Source organism: Rhinolophus sinicus, linkage group LG05 (assembly GCF_036562045.2).
Source record: "Rhinolophus sinicus isolate RSC01 linkage group LG05, ASM3656204v1, whole genome shotgun sequence".
Lineage (NCBI taxonomy): Eukaryota > Metazoa > Chordata > Mammalia > Chiroptera > Rhinolophidae > Rhinolophus > Rhinolophus sinicus.
The window spans coordinates 164,834,659-164,856,843 of NC_133755.1; the positions used below are offsets into that span (position 1 = coordinate 164,834,659).

At 41.7% G+C, this 22,185-nt stretch overlaps 1 protein-coding gene and 1 long non-coding RNA gene across 2 annotated transcripts; one reads left to right on the forward strand and one right to left on the reverse strand.

Annotated features, from left to right (window-relative positions):
* Positions 1 to 590: 590 nt before the first annotated feature.
* On the reverse strand, positions 591 to 17,366 carry FUCA2 (alpha-L-fucosidase 2). The gene is made up of 7 exons (XM_074333666.1): positions 17,072 to 17,366; positions 13,538 to 13,725; positions 10,479 to 10,818; positions 8,945 to 9,155; positions 8,517 to 8,707; positions 3,277 to 3,385; positions 591 to 1,938 (listed from the first exon to the last, which is right to left on the reverse strand). The coding sequence occupies exons 1-7, from the start codon at positions 17,296 to 17,298 to the stop codon at positions 1,795 to 1,797; spliced, it is 1,410 nt and encodes a 469-aa protein (XP_074189767.1). The 5' UTR covers positions 17,299 to 17,366; the 3' UTR covers positions 591 to 1,794.
* Positions 17,367 to 17,496: 130 nt separating this feature from the next.
* LOC141571718 (uncharacterized) lies at positions 17,497 to 21,020 on the forward strand. Its single transcript, XR_012496764.1, has 3 exons — positions 17,497 to 18,563; positions 20,064 to 20,155; positions 20,883 to 21,020. It is a non-coding gene; the product is annotated as an uncharacterized LOC141571718 (long non-coding RNA).
* Positions 21,021 to 22,185: the final 1,165 nt, after the last annotated feature.

Below are 22,185 nucleotides of genomic sequence, written 5' to 3' on the forward strand. Positions count from 1 at the left end.
GAAATTCAACAATGAGTAATTTTTTTAAAGTTTTATTTCACTCTCTATTTGAAGCTTTTTTGTTTGTTTGTTTTTTTAGAAACATTGAGGTATCTGCATTTGATTAATGTGACAAAATGGAAGCTGTAATACTTCAAATAAAGATCTGGCCATATTGAACATCTTTTGTTGAAGTTGATCAACAGTGAATTAGTGTTTCTTTAAAGTTACATCAAAATTAGTATTATTTTTGCTTCATTATTTTGCTTTATCTTTAGGAAAGATCTAAATTGATTTCCTAATTTTCAACTAGGTTTTCAACTTTAGCTTGCTTGAAAGCAAATACAGGAAGCAAATTTACTAAATTAAATTGGAACTCAAATTAGCCCACCTACTAAAATAGGCCCAAACCTCCAATCCCACACCCCTTCCTCACCCCCCAAAAAATCTGGATGAATATGTACTAAAATGTTAATAGCGGTGATCTGAACAGTGATTTTATCTTTGAGTATTTCTGTATGTTTTAAAATATCTACAGTGAACATATGTCAGTTTTATTACCAAGAAGAAAAAAGACAATTTTTTTATGAAAACACAATTACTACAAGCACTGGAAATACATTAGGTCAAATTTATTATATACCTACCATTTGTATTCCTCTGCTAGGGTTGCCATAAACAAAATACTGCCAGCTGGTTGGCTTAAACAACAGTAATTTTTTTTCTCACAGTTCTGGAGGCTCAAAGTCCAAGGTGTCATCAGGTTTGGGTTCTCTTGAGGCCTCTCTCCTTGGCTTGCAGATGGCCTGTCTTCTCACTGTCTCCTTACAGGGCCTTTCCTCTGTAGGCTTGCATCCCTAATGTCTCTTCCTCTTCTTATAAGGACACCAGTCATACTGGATTAGGGCCCCACCCTCAGATTTCATTTAACCTTAATGATCTCTTTATAAAGCTCTATCTCCAAAGACAGTCAGATTGGGGCTTCAACATATGGATTTGGCAGGAGATACCATTCAGTCCTTAATGCCACCAATTCCTAGTTACTCTAAAATACAAATTTCCACCTCTGAATCACACGTGGAATTAAATTCAAGGGAAGAGATTTCAGTAGCAAATGTAGGGAAGGGAAAAATATTCCCCTACCCTTCTATAGGTTCTTCCAGCCGGTTTAATCAAATTGACATGAGGCAGATAAACAAGATAATCAAACGTAATTACATATGTATGTGTGGAAACCCCACATACATGAGAGAGTCAGAGATCCTGCATACATATGAGGTTCAAAGACCAAAAGTTGAAATGAGGTTTATATGGCATTCTGAGCTAAGGTTGAGGTGAGGTGCCTTCGGGCTTCAGGGGAGGAAGGTCATTCACGGGACAATGAGAAAATCAGATGTTCAGTAATTACACGTTTGTCTTGTCCTATACATAGGGCATAAAAAGTTATTTCTAGTGATAACTCTTATTATGGGCAAGGCCCCAAATTTAAATTCTTTAAGGGAGAGGTAAAAGTTTCTCATGAGCCTATAGGGTCTTGATTACTTTCAGCTCAAAATAATTCACAGTCAAAGTGACACACCTTGGGAAGGCCTGTTCTGAACCCCTTTACAAAGTGCACCGGAGAGTTAAAACAGTTACATGCGTAATTTAGGGAAAAAATTAGGGAGTAAGAGGGGAAAAGGGCTGCATTGCCTAAACAATTATTTGACTTTTCTTGACCTGTTTTACATTTGTTTTCTCTATGTGCTATAATTATAGAAACCTGGTATTTTCTCATCTGAGATGTAACTGCAGCATGAACCACCCTGCTGCACATTACATCACATTAGTTAGTGCCAAAGCCCAGCCCCATTTACAGGGCATCTGGTGAGAGGTTAGATGTGGCAGTTCTACCATGATTCCATTTTGGACCTTCAAAGTGGTCCAATGAAGTGGCTGTCCATGTCCCAGTAGTTTAACCTGAAATTAAAAACATACACACAAATGTCTCCAAATGTATCTCTTGGACTCACCTACTTTATTGAGAGGAAGTGGTTGATATTTCTTACAAAGCATTGTAAACAGAAGATCCATTTTTTACTTAGTAGTCACAAATTGTTTTAACCCTTTCTCAGAGTGCATACATCTGTCTTGCTCCTATATTCTTGCTCCTAGATTATTCTCCAATAAGCATGTGTGCAGGAGTTGGGCAAGAAGAATTGTAAAGGTTGAATAAAGTGTCCGACTAGAGAAAATGCTGAATAAAGAAAGGATCAGGGAAAATGACTCTGGAACCAATCTGCCCAAATTAAGTTCTCACGCAGAACGTTTAGAGAAAGGCGTCCCTCCCTTATCCAGCCAGACTTCCTCCCCAGATTTTCCAATAACCTCCACTAATTCACTATCTGTAATTGTGATTAATTTTTACTGTAACTGTTTTATATCCATAGTCTTATACTAAATGAATTTAAATAAGTAGTTTTCTACATATGTATAAACCATAAAACTTTGCTTACCATTAGAGCAATATAAACACAAAACCCATGAACTTTTTTTTTTTTGGCTTTTCTTTTTTTTCTTCTTTCTTTCTTTTTTTTCACCATGAACTTTTATGTAACAGTGTTAATGAGGGCCAAACAGAATGTTGATAAAATACAAAGATAATGTTATACCCAGGCCACTAAGCTGTAATTAAACATCAGATTTGAACTCTTATCTTCTTTTCTGCCTGATCAGCCACAAGCATTAGAAATAAAATATGAAAAGATTATGCAAAGAGAATCATATGGACAATTCACCTCCAAGGAAATTGTCAATATCTTAAAAATAAGCTATAAAATATATCAAAATGAACTCAGTGCCAGACCTAGTGGTTACAACTATTAAATTAACCTGTAACTTTCTCCAAATTTTTTTATGAACTTAAAATAGTAGGCCCATGACATCTTACTTTTATTCAAATGTATTCTGGGGTGGGATGTCAAGGGAAAAATCCAAATTCCAGTTTTATGAAAAGAATCATTTTGGATACATACGGTGAATTTGAACAATATAGAATGACTGTGAAGAAGAATATATTACATTGATACGCATGGAGATAATGCAGCTGTTTTGTAAGTTTAGTTTTCTGAGAAATGAAAGAAAATTTTCAAAGATTTTGGCCAAAGATTGCCATTGATGAAGCTCATTTTAAAATAACTCTCAATGAGTAATAAGAGGAATACATCTAAGGCTCCCTTTGAAGTTAAAATTTATGTCTTCATCAGGATATTCTAGTCAACAATTTAAAGGAACAATAAAGATAAAATTCCCTCTTACCTCTGTGGACCCCAGAGTAGCTTTGGGTTGGCCAAGAATCAGCTGTCCTGTTGTGGGCCATTTGAGAAACATGGCATAGACCAATTTTTCTTTAGGTTTAGATGTATACCTGTTTAGAAGGGGAAAAAAAGCATAGTAATATTTCTCATTTATGGGTCAGATCTGGAATTATTTACAGAGATACTTGCATTTGGTAAATATTTACCAATGTCTTCATTAATACAGGGAATGAAAAATAGTCCTGGGGTAATGTAAACAGCACCCAAAAGGGATCCCAGTTCCACGGAGTGGGGAGGGGGGTTCCCCACACCACAAAACAATTCTCAGACATGATCTGTGGGTCCTACAATTCCGTTCAATTCTGACACTCTCTACCTGGAGAGAGTGTCAGATTCCACAGGTTAAGGGCTCAGTCCTAGAAGACTCACCAGTCCTCCCACTTCAGATGCCGTCACAAGGCCAGGTAGTCACCTGGGCTTCTCACCCACAGGCTATAGGTCAGAGGTTCCAAAGACCCCCTCCTTGGGTTCAACTGATTTGCTAAAGCAATTCACAGAACTCCCAGAAACATTTCACTTACTGGATTACCAGTTTATTCTAAAAGGGTATAACTCAGGAACAAGCCAGATGGAAGAGCTGCATAGAGCAAGGTACAGGAAAAGGTGAGGAGCTTCCGTGCCCTCCCCAGAAGTGCCACTCTCTAGGCTTCTCCACCAACCTGGAAGCTCTCTAAACCCTGTCATTTCGGGTTTTTATGGAACCTTCATTATATAGATTTGATTGATTAAATCATTGGCCATTGATGATTGACTCAACCTCCAGCCTCTCTTCCCTCCCTGGAGGTGGGGAGAGAGGGACTGAAAGTTTCAAACCTCTAATAATGAGATTTGGGTCTCCTGGCAACCAGCCCCCATCCTTTGGTGCTGGTCCAAAAGTTGTCTCATTAACATAACAAAAGACACCATTATAGCTCTCTTCAGTTAGGAAATTCTCAGAGTTTTAGGAGCTCTGTAGCAGAAATATATTTATCATAAATAACAATATCACAGCACCTTCCTCCCCTACTTCCCCAGGACTAAAAAGAATTTCTTGGAACAAAGATTTTTCTAGTACTATGCCTCATCAGACTGTTCTCAGTTGAAATAGGCAGGGAGTATGAGTGAAGCGGGTAAGATGCAAGAATAGATGACTTTCCACCTGCTGATCAAATCTCCATATTCCTTATTCAGCAGACACATGCACATATGTCAACACTGAGCCAAGTACTGTGCTTGGTGCTAGGGATACAGTAGAAAACCAGACACCTAGTTCTTTTTCTTATGGAGCTTAGACTAGAGTGAGGAAGACAGACATTAAATAATCACACAAATAATGTAATAGTGTGAGTTTTGAAAAGTACTATGAAGGACAAGAAAATTGAGAGATTTTAATACAGGGATCTCTTTAGATTAGACCATCAGTAAGAAGCTTCTCCAAGAAAATGACAGAGCTTACACTGTAGTGGGAAAAATTGGAATGAGCAAATAAATATATGTCAGGTGATGATTAAGAGCTATGGAGAAAATTGCAGGCAGGTAAGAAGGATGGAGCATGCTAGGTTGGAAAGGAGTGATCTGGGGTATTATTTTAAATAGAAGAGTCAGGAAAGACCTCTTTAAGGAGGTGGCATTGTGGAAACCAGAAAAACGTGAGGAAAAGTCATGTGAGTACCTGAAGAAGAGAGACTGACAAGCAGAGAAGTCCTAATGCAAGGGTGTACTTGGCCTGTTGATAGGACAGCAAGGAGGGCAGGGTAGTTGAAGGAGAGGAATTGAGGGACAGCCTGAGAGCAGACGAGATCACAGAGCCAACAAAGAGCCAGTTTTCACAGGACCTTGTAAGCCTCAATGAGACCTGGCTTTTTCTCTGTGCCTGGAAGCCACTGGAGGAATTTGAGTATGGCAGTGACATAACCTGATTTATTACTTAAAAGGTTTTGTTGCAGATAAGTTAGTAGGGCAAGGATGGAAACAGATAAGCCAAGAAACTGCAATAATCCAGAGAAGAGAAAACGGAGACAAACAGGAGGAGGGTTGCCACAGAGAAGATGAGAAGTGGTCAGATTCTGGCTATGTTTCAAAAATAAACATATTTGCTGATGGGTTGTCTGTGGGATGTAAAAGAAAGGGAAACTAAAGACACCAAAGTTTTTGGCCTGACAACCATCTAAATGGATGAAGGTGCCATTCAGTAAGGATGAGCAAGATGGTGGGTGGAGCAAATTTCGAGCCCAATTTAAAAATCAGGATGTACGTTTTGGACATAAGAGGTGTAAGACGCTTATACTTCCAAGTGGAGATGTTGACTAGGAAGTTGAACATAGGAATCTGGAGTTGAAGAAAAGATGTGTCTGCATTGTAGAGGTCATTGGTGTGGCATTTAAAGCCATGAAAATGGATGGAATCACTTGGAGAATGAAGATAAACAGAGAATAGAAGTCCAAGGACTAAGTCTCAGGGCACTTCAAGACTTAGAGGTTGAGAACCTGAGGTAGAGACAGCAAAGCAAACTAAGAAAGCCAACAGGCACGAAGAAGACGAGGAGAGACAGAAATCAAAGGAGGCAAATGCTGCCATAAGCTCAGAAAATAGTGTCTGGGAACTGATCCTGGATTTGGCAAGGGAGAGATTATTACGGGCTTTGATAACAGTGACATTGGAGAGTGGGGGGGCCGAGGCCTTACTACAGGGAAGAACTGGAGCAAGAAATCGGAGATAGCAAGTGAAAACAATTCTTTTATCATGTTTTACAATAGAGGAAATGAGAGAAAATGGGAAGGTGACTGAAAACCTAAGCAGGGTCAAAAGAGTACTTTTTTAAGATGAAAGAAATAACGTATTTGTATATGATGGGAAAGTATCTAATAAAGAGGAAAAACTGAAGATGAGAAAACAGAGAGAACTGCTAAAACAATGTCCTCGAGTGAATAGTGTGTGATAGCATCCATCACGTAGGACTCGGCCTTAAAGCCAAAAGTGAATTTACTTGACGTGTGTGTGTGTGTGTGTGTGTGTGTGTGTGTGTGTGTGTGTGTTTAGCTGCCCAGGGGCTGGCATGGAATTAGAGCTGCATTTAATCAAAGTTGAGATTTTAATGATTATGACAGAGGGAGAGAATTAAGGAGATTGCAATGGAGTAACCAGCTACAGAATCTGAACTTGATAAGGAAGAAGAAAAGATACAAGAGGGTAAGACAGGAGGGACAGATGATACGTGATGGGATCAAAGATAGTGTGATCAATGGATTACAGATCCCTTTGGAAGCTGAAGTGCTATGTGGAATGAGCTAAAATAAAAGAGAAGAGACAGTAGTGGAATGCTTTAAGTTGAGATCATGGAAGGAGTGCAATCGCTGGTAATTCAGGTCTACGGTATGACCAAAAGAAGAGGTAGCAAAAATAGAATGGACACGATCCCTAGAAAAGAGGTGCAGGAATTGAGGGCCAGCACATTAAAACTGTAAATACAGACATTAAATGACTGAAAATCAGGTTAAGGGTAGTTCTGGGGACAGGGACAGTGAGTCAGGGCTAAAATCTCAAAGGATTTTAAGGATGTACCCAGGAGTCTATTCTGTATGCAAACGGGGTTCTACAGAAAGTAACCTTCTCAGGATAATCTGATCATAGGTCATGGTGGGTAGTCACACCTCAGGCAGATAACTTTTTTGGTAAAAGGTTTACCTTTGCCTTAAGCAAGCCCCGACCACTGCTTGTGAGCATTTAGGTTAACATACCTGTGAAATAAGCATGACCACCCTCAAGAGAGCACATAATGTTAACTACCCTGTAACCCAATCCCCACTTGGCTTTCTCCCACCTTCACGTAATCTTCTTCATGTTCCCTCCTTAATTTCAAATGCAGAAGAGAAACTGCCAAACTTTCCGTCTCAGGAGCATTTGAAATCTTGCTGCCCAGCATTTGTCCTCAGTTTTGACTCAAATAAACTCATAATTCTCTACAGTTTTGGGCATTTTTTACATCAACACTGTAGATGACTGGTACTGGGAGGGGAAATATATATGATGAAACCAAGGGCAAAAGAGCTCTAAACAGTAAGGAGGGAAGAGCAGGGCCACCTGAGCTTGGTGACACTGGTAGGAGCCACACACAAGACTTTATAAGCCTTGTTAAATATCTTGGTTTTTAGCTTTACTTATTGAAAGAAAACTTAATGGAATGATGGTTAATAATTGTGACGTCCCAGATCAGACACCCTCATAGACAAATATAAGCAGAGAAAAAAATTCCAAAACCAATTTAAACTGGCTTCTGTGAAATGAAGGCTCAGTACTAAGTTCTCATTATGGCTGCTCCCAAACCCAACATTCTAAAATTCTATCATTAGCTGCTTCTGTCTATATTTATTTTCCTCAATGAGCTGACAGCATTTTTAAGTCATAAATCAAGTGAGATCAAAGAACATTTAGTCTAATCATTTGCTTTATATTTGATCCGGCTATAATCACTTTAGTAGCAACACATGGTAAATTTTCAGAGCTTCACTCATACTACCCTTATTTATATATGTTAAGACCCAATAAGAAGCCATCATATCTGCAGGGTCTGATTCAGGCACTCACTGGCACACAGAACCTTCCAAAGCTGAGACAAAAATCTGAGGCAAGGCCTTATAGAATACCATAAAAAGAAAAATTAACAAGTTAAGATAATTAATTTTAAAGAAATTTCAGGTTTAGATTTATTTCAATAATATGAACAAGTGACAATTTTTAATCAATTACAATAATGCTGTTATTTGAGCTGATTTTTAATATTTTTTTCTGCCCTCTTGGCACCTCTTGCTTGCTAATATGATATGATACAACATCTGCAAAAGTTAGAATTTACTTAACTGATTTAACAGAAGTCTCACTCGTGGATTAACCACTCAGCATTTTTACTTTTCTGAATGGCTTACAACTTTTGTGAGAGCTGACGACTTCTCACTATAATTTGTCCACCATTAGGAGGTATCTAGAGATGATTTAGGCTCAATTCACTAAACAAAAAGTGTTCAAGAGCATGCTGATTTCTTTCCTTCCTTCTCTTTACAATAAATAAAGTTTGGAAAGTATTTTGTAGAGATAGGCCTTCATCCAATTTCCGTTTGTATCCTACTTTTCTCTTTATATATATACTCAGAGAAATTTTAAATGCCTTCCTCTATCAGATCGTACCTGGTAACAAGAGTAACGTACCATACATCTGGGGTGACAGTGTCATTTTGGGATCTCCAAGTAACGGTTTCGTAAATGGCTTCTCCATTGACTTTTAGCCAGGTCCCCATTTGCCTTAATCGCTCCTCAAAAATTGGAGAAATGGTGCCATCTTGTGTGGGCCCAATATTCATCAAAAGATTGCCTCCACATGAAACTGTTTGCACCAGTTGCTAAACAATTAAGAATAAACATAGTTTTTAGAGAGATAAAACAATTCCTTTGTGAGTGTTAATATGTTGTATGTATGGACTTACACATGTAGTCACTCTCTAGGAAAACAAACATGGAAGACTGAATAACGTCCTGTGTTTATAGGCCATTGAGCTACCCACATTATAAAATATAATCCTCACACACCCACACTATTAAGAATATTACCATAGTAGTTACTAGACATTTTAGGGTACCTTCACCAATTCTTCGATTGTAAGGTAGTCAGAGATTCCAGCATCCCTCCTATAGCCCCAGGAAAACTTGTCTATTGTCATGCAGTTTTCCCATTTATGTGGCAAAAGATGTCCTGGGTTATAACGATCACTGCAGGTATAGTAGCCGCCATGCTTACAGATACTGCCAGCTCCCCAACGGTCATTGGTGACTACCGTGTCCCGAACTGGGCTGAAATGAAAAGGATACATTTTATAAACAAAAAGTAAAGATTTTTGACACAAAAGGACATATCACTGAAAAGAGAGCTGACTGAAATCCACTCCTGAAAATTCGCTGTCGCTTAATACAATGCAAAGCTCCTGGTTTTGAAGTCAAACAAACCTGGGTGGGTTGCAGTCCTGTCTGTCCCTTTCCAAGCTCACTGTCCTAGAGCAAGTTACCTAAACTAACTCCTCCGAATAATCAATTTCTTCATATAGTATTTGAACAGAAGTTATATGAAACACCCAGCCCAGTGTCCAGCCACACAACACTTCTAAAAGTATTGTACTATTATTTGAAGCTTCCCCCGTTCCCATATTGTGAATGATAGCCAAAACTGAATTTACAATCAAGATGTTTTCTCACCTATGACTGAATAATCTCATACATACATTCTAGCCATTCTTTTTCTCTTACAGTTGTGCCTAGTATTGAAAAAAAGTCTCAGAAAAGTTGACTGTTGCCATCATGGAATTCGCTGTGGCATGAAATATCCCCACAGCATTATTGATCCTGGCAGGTGGGACCTCCTGCACCTCTCTCCTTAGAGGGGACAGTTTCGATTCACAAATTGAAGTGGATGGCTCCCAGTCTTTTCGTTGGAAGGAGTACCTGGAAGAACTGCTGTTACAAATATCAAGAGCTCTCCAGAGTATTTGGATGTGCACCGTTTGGGCACAGGGTGTGCACCAGGGAACATAAGCGGACCACTCCCTGCCTTCCTAGCACAATACCAAGTACCTTCTGGTCACAAATATAAATTGGTTCCATATAGTTCAAGCCTAATAGAGGATCTCAATCAGAATTCCCTGTTGTAATGAGACAGGGTGAAACATGCAGTAGGAGAGAACAGGAAAAGGTGAGAATGCTGACGATGACGGAAAAAAGACAGAGAAGGGGACACTGACTAGGCAGCAAAGGTTATCAAAGAGTAAGAGAATAAAAAGAAGGAGTAATCAGAGGAATTGAAAAGCACACAATCAGAAACAATAGAGTTGTCCCAGAACAGATGAAAATAGGGACCCACAAAATGAGTATCTTCAAAACTCTGGATCTGTGATTTTTAGTCTGATTTCAAAATCAGACTATTGAGTTGTGTTTGATTCCTGATTTGAAACTCTTGATTATTTTGAGTAAATACTGGCATGCCTAATGAGCATTATTTATGATTTCCTCCCCCCTACCACACATGAGCCTGAAAGGAACTATTTCAAGAAGCGAGGGCATGAAAATGTTATCCATGTTTTCGGAACCTCAAAGGTCACTACAGCAATCTAATCGCATACACGCCTTTCATTGTACAGCCAAGCTAAGAAACCTGTGCTGTTCCAGTAGCAATCAGGCGCTCCTCCATCACCATCTGACCACAGGACCTCTGGCCGGTACTTAGTCACCAACTCATAGAGCTCAGGCAGCATCTTAGAAACTGGAAATTGTCGCTTCTGGAATGAGCTGGATTGATCGCCAAGGAAGAGCGGATGGAACCACTCAAAAAGAGAATAGTACAGTCCGAAACGCAGGTCGGTGCTGGTCCGAACGGCTACCTCAAGTTCCTTGACAATGTCCCTCATCGGCCCCTCATCCACAGCGTTCCAGTTCCACGAGTACTCGGAGCCCCACAAGGTGAAGCCTGCACAAGTATAAGAAAAACCTGTGTAAGTGTACGGATAAGTCGTAGTAAATACCTGTCCGAACGCCACAACAGAGGTGATCGTAGGTGCGATATATAAATAACTGCTTCTACAAACAACTTGTATGGCAACTTTTTTCATAGTAGAGATTCTGCTTTTATACAAGAAGCAAATGAGAATTTCAATGAGGTAGAACCGAGGTTTGTAAAAGTAACTCTCAGGGCACCCATAAGGTCTTCACAGTCTGATCTAGCTTCTGGGTTTTCCCTCTTAGAATATACGCTCCTTGAGGAACAGCATGTCTGCAGTGTTCTCCACCATATCCTCCACCAACTGCTAGCCCTGGGTCTGACACAAAATCAACAATCAACATTAGCAGACCACATTGGAGATTAAAGTGCATTCCCTGCTTTTAGGATTATTTATTTTATTACAGTGTGATTTTTAGAGCACTGGTGATCCATGTGTCGCAGTAAATCTCCTTTAGTCTCATTATTCATTTAACAAGGGGTGGGGGTGGGGGTGGGGGTGGGTACGACCCTATTGCTCAATAGTTCTGTACTTTAAAATACTATACCCACCATTTGTAATCTCATCCTACTGTAAAGTCATAAGCTTAGATGTTGCTCTTTCAATTACCCACCAACTAAATGGTTGAGAAAAATAATGTCTGCCATTAGACAAGCACTTTGAAATAATTTGTATTTTAAAAGGAATTTGCATTTAGATGGCTGGTTGTTCTATGTAAAAATATTAGAAGCAATATATAAACTGAAATACTTAAGAAATCATATAAAAGACTCAAAATTTTTAGTTAGTGCCTAGGAACATAGGTAGGTTGTTATTACCCCACTAAAATCTAAGGGGATCTTTGAGAATAGTCACGTACATAAGGCGCTTTTGGTGAAACACTTGACTCTTGTAACAGGACACGTCTAAGATGGACACACTGTTTAGATGCATTGTTTAAGACGCTTTTAAAAGAACTCACACTTGTTCCGAAGATGTCTGTGGTAAGCTTCAACGCAAGTGTGGATGTTTAGAGTCTCATTCAAAATGTTTCAGCATGACAGGCCCTCATGTTGGGCCATGCTAAAATCACGTGGGTGTCCAGTTCAGCATTACAACCATAAACTCACACAGTGGCCTTCCTGCCTAACCAAGTGCAGCAGGGGCTTTCCACAAGCAATGAAAACGTCTGACAACATGGGTTCTCGGAAAGTTTATAAACATGAGCTTCATCACAGTATGATTGAGAGTTGTTTTGTTCTTTTAATAAGCTCACTATGTAAAACTTGGTGCCGTACAGCTTGGAGCAGTTCCTACAGCAGGAAATCAACACGTTCACAAACAAACACACTTCATAAATATTCATCTGAACAGGAGAAACATCTATAGGAGAAAATCATTAAGCTGGTAGAATGTGGCCAAAGGGGACAATATTCTAAGATAATTCCAGATTTGTGGTTTTGGTTCTTCCCTCACCCCCGAAGCAAACAATGAGGCAAAATTTCTTACGCCAAGGCAAAGATGTCAAACAGAGGAAACTGTCAGATCACTTAACAGGAAGTTACGGCAATCATGATTTGTTGATGCTTCCTGATCTTCTAAATATCAAAATGGTAATAGATGGAAATGATTCTATGAATGTAGGACCAAAGTGATGGTTAACTTTATGCATCAACTTGACTAGGCCACAGAGTGCCAAGATCTTTGGTTAAACATTATTCTTGGTATGTTCATGAGGGTATTTCTGCATGAGATAAACATTTGAATAGGTAGACTGTACAAAACAGATTGCTCTCCCCAATGTGGTGGGCCTCATCCAATCTGTTGAAGGCCTGAATAGAATAAAAAACTGAGTAAGAAAGAATTCTTTCTCTGCCTGTCTTTCAGCTAAGACCTTGGTTTTCTCCTACCTTTGGACTCAGACTTGGACTAAACCTATACCATCTGCTCTCCTGGTTCTCAGGCCTGCAGACTCAGACTGGAACTATCCCATCGGCTCTCCTGGGTCTGGACTTCTCAGCCTCCATAACGGCTTGAGTCAATTTCTTATAATAAATCTCTTTGTATCTATTATACTTCCTTTGGGCTCTGTTTCTCCGAAGAGCCCAGACTAATACAATCACTCTGTTTCCTTCTAGATAGTCTTCCACCATCTCTGATATTTCTGAGCACCATTACAGGTCCATAATCCTTTTCCTTTTAGGTGATCTGTGTCACTTTCATCACTAGCAAATTGTCCACCATTTTGCCATGTAAGAGTTGGCCAAAAGCACAGCCATGTATGTCGGTAAGGATACAAGACTACAGTAGCATAACTCCCATGGTACCCAAGATGTTACAGAGGTGGAATGAAAGGAAAGAGTGCAATTCTAATTATAAATTTTGACCTGCAACCCACATCCCACTTCAAATAACTTTACTCAAATTTTTGAAATGTGGTTAAATATGCATATAACAAAATGTGATCCTTTTTAAAAATTCTTTTTCTCTGTTATGTGGAGGGTATGATTTTCTGTGTACCTAATGCCTCTTAATTGAGTGGATCACGTGGTCCCTTAAATTATAAGCAAAATCAGTAACCACTTATGGTTGTCCTAAGAGAAAACTCTTGAGTTCACGTGGATGACCTTGCTTTAGTTTTTTCTTCCAAAAGAACTACTTTACATTCGATAACCATTGTCAGTGTTTGCAAATGTTGCATTTACTTACCTTCATGATGTTTGGAAGTTAAGACAACATATTTGGCACCAGAAGCCTGAAAAATATCTGCCCACTGGCTCGCATTAAAAAATTTTGCTGTAAATAGTGGCCCAAAATCTTCATATTTGAAACCAGGAGGGTAATTATTTTTCATAAAGTCCACAAACTTTTGTATCTTTTCCTTTTGCCAATACCACCTAAGGGGAGGAACAGAAACAGAATACATACAAACATTTGAAATAATTGCGCCAGCTCCCTTTACTAATTCCCCCTTACTCAAATATTACCCAGATTCTTTTTCTCATTTCACCTAAGTTCAACATTGCCTTAAAGAAAGCTTATGTAAACCCAAACTATTCTCACTTCCATCTATCCCTCTGTGAAATCCACTCAGCTCATAAACTGGACCATTCTAGACAACCCAGCCACCCATTCGTTATTAATTCCCCACTTTTAAATTGCAGCATGTAGTAAGTATCTTTGTAATGTAAGTGCTGAAGATGTCACAGGAAGATGGGTGCCTAAAATATAACATGGATCTGCTAGCAATGAACAAGTGGGGGAAGCGGCAACAGTAAAATTAAGAAGACGCTGTTACTGTCATATACTGACTCAACCTCCAAAGATTACTTGTTATATGCATTTATTCTGAGCTACGGGGCCTAAATTTCCTAAGCAAGCCTTCATGAGGAAAACTGTATCAAAAAACAATATACATTGTAGAGAAATACAGCAGTAACTAGGCCCCACCTCTGACCCATCTTCTACTTCTTCCACCACCACGCCTTTCATAGGAGTCTTTCTATAGAATGAGCAATCCCTAATCAGCACCACCTCCCCAAAAATGACCAGGAGATGCTTCTGCTGAGTGGACTTCATTGAAGATAAACGTCACAGGCACTATTGTTTGCCTGCTCAAAAGTCAGATACATAATTTCCCAGCTTCCCCTGCAACTTGGATATAGACACATTGTGACCCATGCTGGCCAATGGAATTTAAGGGGAAGCCAACTTCCAGGAATGGGTTCCTTGCTAATAAGAAAAACCAGCCTTCCTGTGTTTGGGCAAGGAACAAGTCAACAGGCTGAGGATGACGGAGCGAGCCTATGTCTTTGATTTCATCAATGAGCCAACTACCTCTAAATTTGACAACAAGCCCCTATTATTCCATGTTTTATTTGGATTTTCTATACCTTGAAGAGTAAGTATTCTAATTGATCTATGACACATTTTTACCTTTTCAGTCGAATTACAAAAAAGAAACGGACAGTCATAAAGTAGAAAAAGAATAAGGAATTTCTTATATTTTCTCCTACGCCAGTCTAATTTGAAGCTTCTTTCTCTATATTGTCTAGAGCCACTTTTCAAATGTCATACTAATAGACATGAAAAGAGGCACTTAAACAGTCGGTCATTTATATTTGGCTTTGAACTGCATTCAGGACAGTCAGATATATTCATCACCACAGTAGACTGCCCACAAGTCACATTAGGATGGGGAGCAGAGGTTTAGAAAGGACACGAAGGGAAACCATAGATAATTAAAGAAACTTTCACAGGGTTCATGCACTTCCAGACCATTAGGAATATACTCTGTTTTGTTTGAGAAGTATCTTTATTGTTCTAGGTTACCACAACAACCCTGTGTTCATTTGCAGAAAATGAAAATTTAACCATCACAAAGAATAAAATTACTTAAAACTAGGTGTTTTTGGTAGAGTACTAATTTCAATTAACAAATGTCAAATCCTCTTCCAGCACCAAATGTATATTTACCTAATCTTCAGGGCTGAACAAAATGGTAACTTAAAATATAATGTATTATATTTAATAAAAGGAAAAAAATCTGTTAATTTATGTACCTAGCTAATCTGAAACATTTCAAAACTAACCTCAAAATGCCTTAGAGCACAAAACTTGCAAAGAGAGATTTATAACATCCTGAAATATGTTTGCCAACACATGGTATGGGAAGAAAGAATCCCTTGTTTTACCATCAGTTGATTTCAAAAGAGTCAATGAATAGTCCTCCAGAGCTGACGCAACTGGCTTGATTTAATAAGAGACATTAGTGGTTGCAGAAAGTCAATCTTATTATAGAAACGGTAGAATGTATACTATGTAATGTTAATACAATATAGAGTTTACAATATACTCTGTATTGTATCTACTATATATGGTATACATTAAATTTGATGTATACTATATAATATATTGTGGGGACAGAGCCCCAGAGAGCAGTTTCCAGGCTCGACCTCACATAGAAAGGTGCTGGCTCAGGTAGTAAATGGCCATCAACTGTGATTGGATGGCCATCAGCTGTGGCTAGTTGGCCGTCAGCTGTAACCAGTGAGCCATTGGCCACTAATATAACTGCCGTGGCTACGCTAGCAGAGAATGGGGGCCTAGCAAGAGGATGGTGGCTGAGCCTGCAAGTGGCGCAGTGAGGGTTGTGAACAGTGTGGCTCCTGCTTCCTGTTTCTCCAACCCAGCCGCCAGCGAGACTATAGTGGTATGACTCCCCCTACCTATGGCTCCGTGGGTGTTCCTGTTTGGCCTCACCATGTCCTGCGTTCTTATGTGGGGAGCGGGACCAGAGACCCTGCGTGACTCCCTGCATGACATATATATAATATAAAGTAGATTTAAATAACTCATTGTTCATTTCTATTTTACTTAGGAATACATGTGTGTATGCATATATGTGTATATAGTATATGTGTATGCATGTATTTATATATGCATACACACACATATACTATATACATACACGTATATTTGATTACATTTCTATCTTGAGGAATTAGGACCTGGAGTACTTAATCAGGAAAGGTGTATGCAACACTTCAAAGTTGTAAGAGATTACATGCACATTTTTACAGGTCTCAAGGTAAAGTCCAAAGAGCAATTTTTTTGTGCAGCACCTTACTTGTAGTAGGCTATTAATTAAGATTTGTTTTTTTAGGGTAACATTCAGAACCTTTTTTAAAAAAATTCCTAGAGGCACACATGGTAACATTTTAACATTAAAGAACCAGTGCAGGCTCAACTGAACAGACGTCTCACATACCCATGAATTTCTGTTGTAACCATACTTCATGGCAGAACGACTGAATATTGGCAGGTAGCAGATGGGACATCGAGTCTGAGTATTGAGTTTAGGCTCAAGCTTCACCCCACATAGTTTGACCCTGCACAAGTCGATTGGTTTCTGCTGGTTGAATCGTGTGACGGTTATACTGTAGTGTGACAGCTACCACTTGATAAGTGCAACCAACTATCCAGAAGCTGAGAAGCCAAAGCCCCATTAAGTGTCTGACAACTGCAGTCACACGGAGGGAAAAGTCACTGTTCATCTAGGATGAACCCGTTACACAATAAGTTACACATTTAACAACCGGAAATTCTAAACGCGGTTAAAACAGCGTGGGAGGCGAAAGTGACAAGTGAGCAAAACAAGGAGCCCGAGGCGGTGGGCCGGGTGGTGACTGGAGCCCGGGGGACAAAGGCTGTCTCAGACGGTGCGGAGGGGGGCGCACTCACCAGAACCATTCGCTCCCGAAACTGGGCACGGAGAACACGCCCCAATGGATGAAGATGCCGAACTTGGACTGGTCGAACCAAGCGGGCAGCTGTCGGCGGTCCAGGGACTCCCAGGTGGGGTCGAACCGTGCGGCGCCACCGGCGGGACACTGCGTGGGAAGTAGCAGCAGCAGCAGCAGCAGCAGCGGGAGCCGCAGCGCGAGCCCTGGCCGCTCCCGGGGCAGCATGTCCGGCGCCGTCCCGGGTCCTGTACACGCTCGCGTCCTTCCGCGTCTCGTGCTACGTTGCTCCGCCACTGTCACCTGACTAAGCTGTCTCGTAGAAAGGCACCTCCCCCGCTGGGGTGGGAGTGGCCGCTGTGGGGCGCTGCCGCTGAATGCCCGGGCCGGCTGCAGGGCTCCCTCGCCTAACTACGGGACCCGGTAACACCCCTACGCCAGCCCGGGGGCTGCCTGCCGTCGCTACGGTCCGGGTTAGGCTATCCATCTGAGGCGGCGATGAATCTGGTTCTGAGACCTGTGGGAGAGCCTCTCTCCTCTAGCTGCACGACCATTGCAAAAGCCTCCCGAGAGGGCAACCTGGGGTGGCACCGTGGACCCGGAGGCTAGGGCGAGTACCTCGAGTGGGTCATCCAGTCGTTTCCAAGCTGGAGGCACGGAAAGCAACCCAGATCACCCTCGGCTTCTGGGTGCCTGAGTCTGTATCAAGCGAAATTCCAGGCGGTTCCAATTCAAATTGGGGCCCCAGTTTGCATTTCTAACCAAGTCCTACTTGTTGCTGTTTCTGGTTCAGGCACTAAACTGAGAACTACTGCGTTAGAAACCAAGGTGAAACGAGTGGGATGAACGTTTGAGAAATCTGAAGGCTTGGGAAAGGAAACCAGAAACGGAATGATCGATCAAGGGACATCATCAAAGCTCATGTCTCCCCCTCTTAGGCTTTCAGAGTAAAGCCAGAATCCCCACCCCCTCCGTTCCTGCATAACCCCTTCGTCCTTCAATGGGCCAGTTCAGATGTCACCTCCTCCCATCTTTCTGTCACCACCTTCCCTCCCAGGTGGTCTACTCCATCCAGTGTGTTTCTATTAACATCTTATTCCAACCTCTAATACAAGATTCCAGAGATTGTCTCGTATTAGTAGGAAGATAGAGATCTCTTTTCTCAGTAGGTATGAGCTTCCTGAGGACAGGGATGGCGACCTTCATTTCTGTAGCCCCTGCATTTAAAGCAGAGCCTGGCACCAAGCAGCAGCGCTCAAAGCATGTCTGTTGAAGCCCTTCACTGAGTTAGAACTGGGGTTCTAATTATCAAGTGTTATGAAAAAACAAAGAAAGTGAGGACTTAAAGGGACTTTAATATTGTAATATGTGGCCCAACATTGGGATTTTTGCAGTTTGAACTCTGAGGCTGCTTACAGAGCATGATTTTGCTCCTGGGGCCTGGTAACTGCCTGAAAAATGAACAGTCACTCTGTGCTGTTTGATTTCTGTTGGTAAGTATCCCAAAAGCTTTTGTCCTACAAGCCTGGACCAGAACTAGTGTTATCTAACAGAAGAGTTCATCCACTGGGCACTAGCAGAGAATTGCAGTGAAGAAAGACTGGCTATTTTATTACGAATGGTGCCATCCAGGAGAACAGAAAGCTAATGCCCAAAAGCCCAAACAACCCCCGATGGACTGTAGATTACAGAGTCTATAGGAAAAATCACAAGACACCATGGGTTAGGAATTCTGGGTGGTGCTGGGAACTGATTGGTCGGAGGTGAGGTAAGGGAAATAAATCATGTCTTCTGGTCTTGCGGAGAGTTCTGAGGTCTGTTTCAGCATCCCTCTGTCCGGTCTCAGGGGAAAGTAGCCAGGGGGTTGTTCCACTTTAGGGCTCAGGAGCTGAAGCATAACTTAGGTCAAGGTGTTATCTTTATCCCACCAGAGGTCCGAACCTTGTGACCATTAGTCAGGTCCCGGCTACTGTCTTCTGCTGCCTCCGGGGTTGCTGATTATCTAGGGAAAGGCTGGGTTTCTGAGCGTTATATAGACAGACAGAGCTACGATTTCTAGAAGTAAATTTAATCAGTCATAGGGACCTTCAGTTTCCCTAGGATGTAGACAAATGGTTAATCACAAGCTAACCGTTGTTCTCACCTCACAGCCCCACTTGCTTGCCCAATGAGTCAGCCAACTGTTGAAAGTTCAGCTGCCCCCACCAATCCGAAAATGAATGGTGTACGTTTGTGGTCTTGTTTCCCCTAGCAATGCATCCCTTTGATAACTTATGCCTTTTAAAAACCCTGCTCTCCCTCCTCACCTGGGAACATATCTTTGGTTCATACCGAGGGCTATGTCCCTGCTTTGTAAATCATATATAAATAAAATTCTCTTTGAATTCTTTTGGAATTTTTGTTAGCAAAGGAAATGACACTAAGTAGCCCTTAGTTGCCCGCATTCTCCTATCTCCGCAAAGACATGGGAGAAGCAGCTGCCGCTGTCGCCCCAGGTATAAGAGCTTCACGCTTGTGATGCAATGTCAGTGGTCCCCAGGACCACACTCAGCTGCACTATAAGGCCCCCATCTTCCCAGGGTGTCCAGGGAATCCACTGAACATGCATTACCAGTGGCAATAACCCCAGTTAGTGATAAAGTGGGTGACAGTTTTTATTATTTAGTCTTTGATCCTGGAATTATCTAGGATCTCAGTGCCCACTGAATCCCCAGGGCACATTTGAACAAATGGACCTTTTCAGTCGCTGCGCTTTGGCATCCGTTGAAATAGAGGTTTGTGTAATGAGTGTGTAAGACATTTTTCACAGTGACAATGAGCTTCTGAACTCTCAAAGGTATAATAGACATAGCTGGGTGACAATGCAGTCGCAGGGCCATATCTTCTCATCAAGCATGATTTGCCCATGTGAACCCCACATTTTGAAAGTTTCCATCTTCCAAACAAATTTATGTTATCATACAATATATTCCTTATGTTTTCTTATATTTCAGGTACTGAGGGCTAATCAAACCTTCTGATCTGCATAAGTGCCACTTGGGTTGTTCACTGTTTCACTTGAAGGCAATGAAATATTTTATAGTGAGTAAGTACAACCTTATCATAAAATTACACTTTCTGTAGGAGATACTGAAAATAAATGAAAGGGTTTCCTTAGGGCCCTTGAGGACACATAACCCTACAATACCAGGTGGGGAACCACTGATAAAGGATTTGGAATAAATAGGAAATAGATTTATTTAGAAATGAAGAGGGAGAAGAGATTCTACTCTAAATACACATCTGTTCAAGACAGAAAGAATGAAATCTATGAACTATTTTAAAACATGGTCACTTATGGAGAGACCTACATGCAACAGGTTAAACTTCACATTTTGTAAGATAGTGCTTTACAAACCCAGTCTCTGCACTTAAAGCTACTGCTAGTTGAGCCATGGCACACCACACTGAGACTTAAACTCTGAGTTTAAAGGTTTTCATAGAGGATCCAGATAACTTGAGAAATGACAGAGTCCCCGGATTCACATTGTTCACGTGGGGGGCCTGGGGCCTCAGTGGGAAACACTGTCAAGGAGCCCTGATCCCACTCTGTTTGTCTGAGGTCACCGTGAGGTGCCAGACAAGACAGTGAAAGGAGAAGGTCTTAGTCCCTATAGCAACAGGTGTCCTCTCTGTGAGGTCACACGGCTGGTGGTGCAGGCATCCCAGCTGCAGGTTCGTGGGTGCTTACCAGGGTCACTGCTCCTGATCTGCAGGGCAGGAGAGGGCAGGAGGCCAGCCCTGGCCAGCTTGCTGCTCCTTGTTCCTCGCAGGGCTATCGTTAGCTGCAGAGGGTGGAACTGACGTCTGAGCGACGCTCTCTCGAGGACAGTCTGTCTCTCCATCAGAGAGTTGGAGGACTGCCACCGCCCCGTCTCAGCTGTCACCAGAATTCCTCTGAAGTGGACAACAGAAGAGGTGACACATTGGCCTCCCTGCTGACATCAACACGCAGTCTCTCTCTGGAAATGCAGACGAAAAGCATTTGAAACAAACTGAACCCACTTCATTCTTTATATGGTAAATAAACCAGCTTTTTGGTAGAACAAGCGTATGACATGGGGGAAACAAAATCCCGCCTTTTACTGGCTTGAGGATGGGAAATAGAAGGAGGAATGAAGGGAGGAGGCCACCAGGTGCAGAAGAGGCCGGCGAGCAGCAGAGCACAGTCAGAGCACCGATTCCACAGCCAGGCCCCCGGGTTCCCAGACCCGCTGCTTCCTGTACCGCGGGGCTGTGTGATCCTGGAGCAGTCAGGCAACATCTCTGTGCTCCAGCTTCCACACCACTGGCTGTGAGTGGTAACAGTATGTCTTCCTCACAGGCTGGCTGTGAGAATTAAATCACGAAAACACATATTAAGCCTCATCTAAGTGTGACTCGTATTATTATGTATGTTAGATGAACAAGGGGAGACTAAGGGATGGGACATTTCTGTCCTGAATCCAATTTAGGGCTCCAGAGGAAGCCTCTTAGGCTGATTGGAGAATGTAAGTAGGTGGAGCTGTGTTGTTAGACGAAGGGAGAGGCTGCTTTTTCACTTTCCCCGATGACCTCGATACTCAAGTAACACACACAAGACCCCAAAGCAGCTGAGACCCTGACAGAAAACCTGGCCTGAGTCGTTCCCTGTGGCCACTCTATGCCAAGGGTGTGGGCTTCGCAGCTGTACCTCAGAGGACTCCAGCGTACCAACCAGGGAAAGCTGAGCTGGGCCCGATAGAGGCCAGACCCTGAATGACAGCAGCTTCAGGCTTCGTCTGGGAACACCAACAGGACAAGTGTCGGTACCCCAGGATCAGAAGAGGCAGACTGGGGAGCAGCACCTAAGCCTCCCTGTCCCCAACCCCTTGCCACCTTAGGGAGAAGCAGGGGCTGGGGGAGCGTCTGAGACTCAGAGCATATTCACCCGAGAGACAGCCTAAATATTTGCTAAAGAGGCTGTTTCATTTACAGGGTTTGTCTACATTGAATTCATATTGGACAATTAATTTTGGCCACCAACCAACTGGTGTGTGTATGGGGACGGGGAGAGAGAAGATATGCTGGTTTGCAAAAGCAAGCAGGTTGACAATA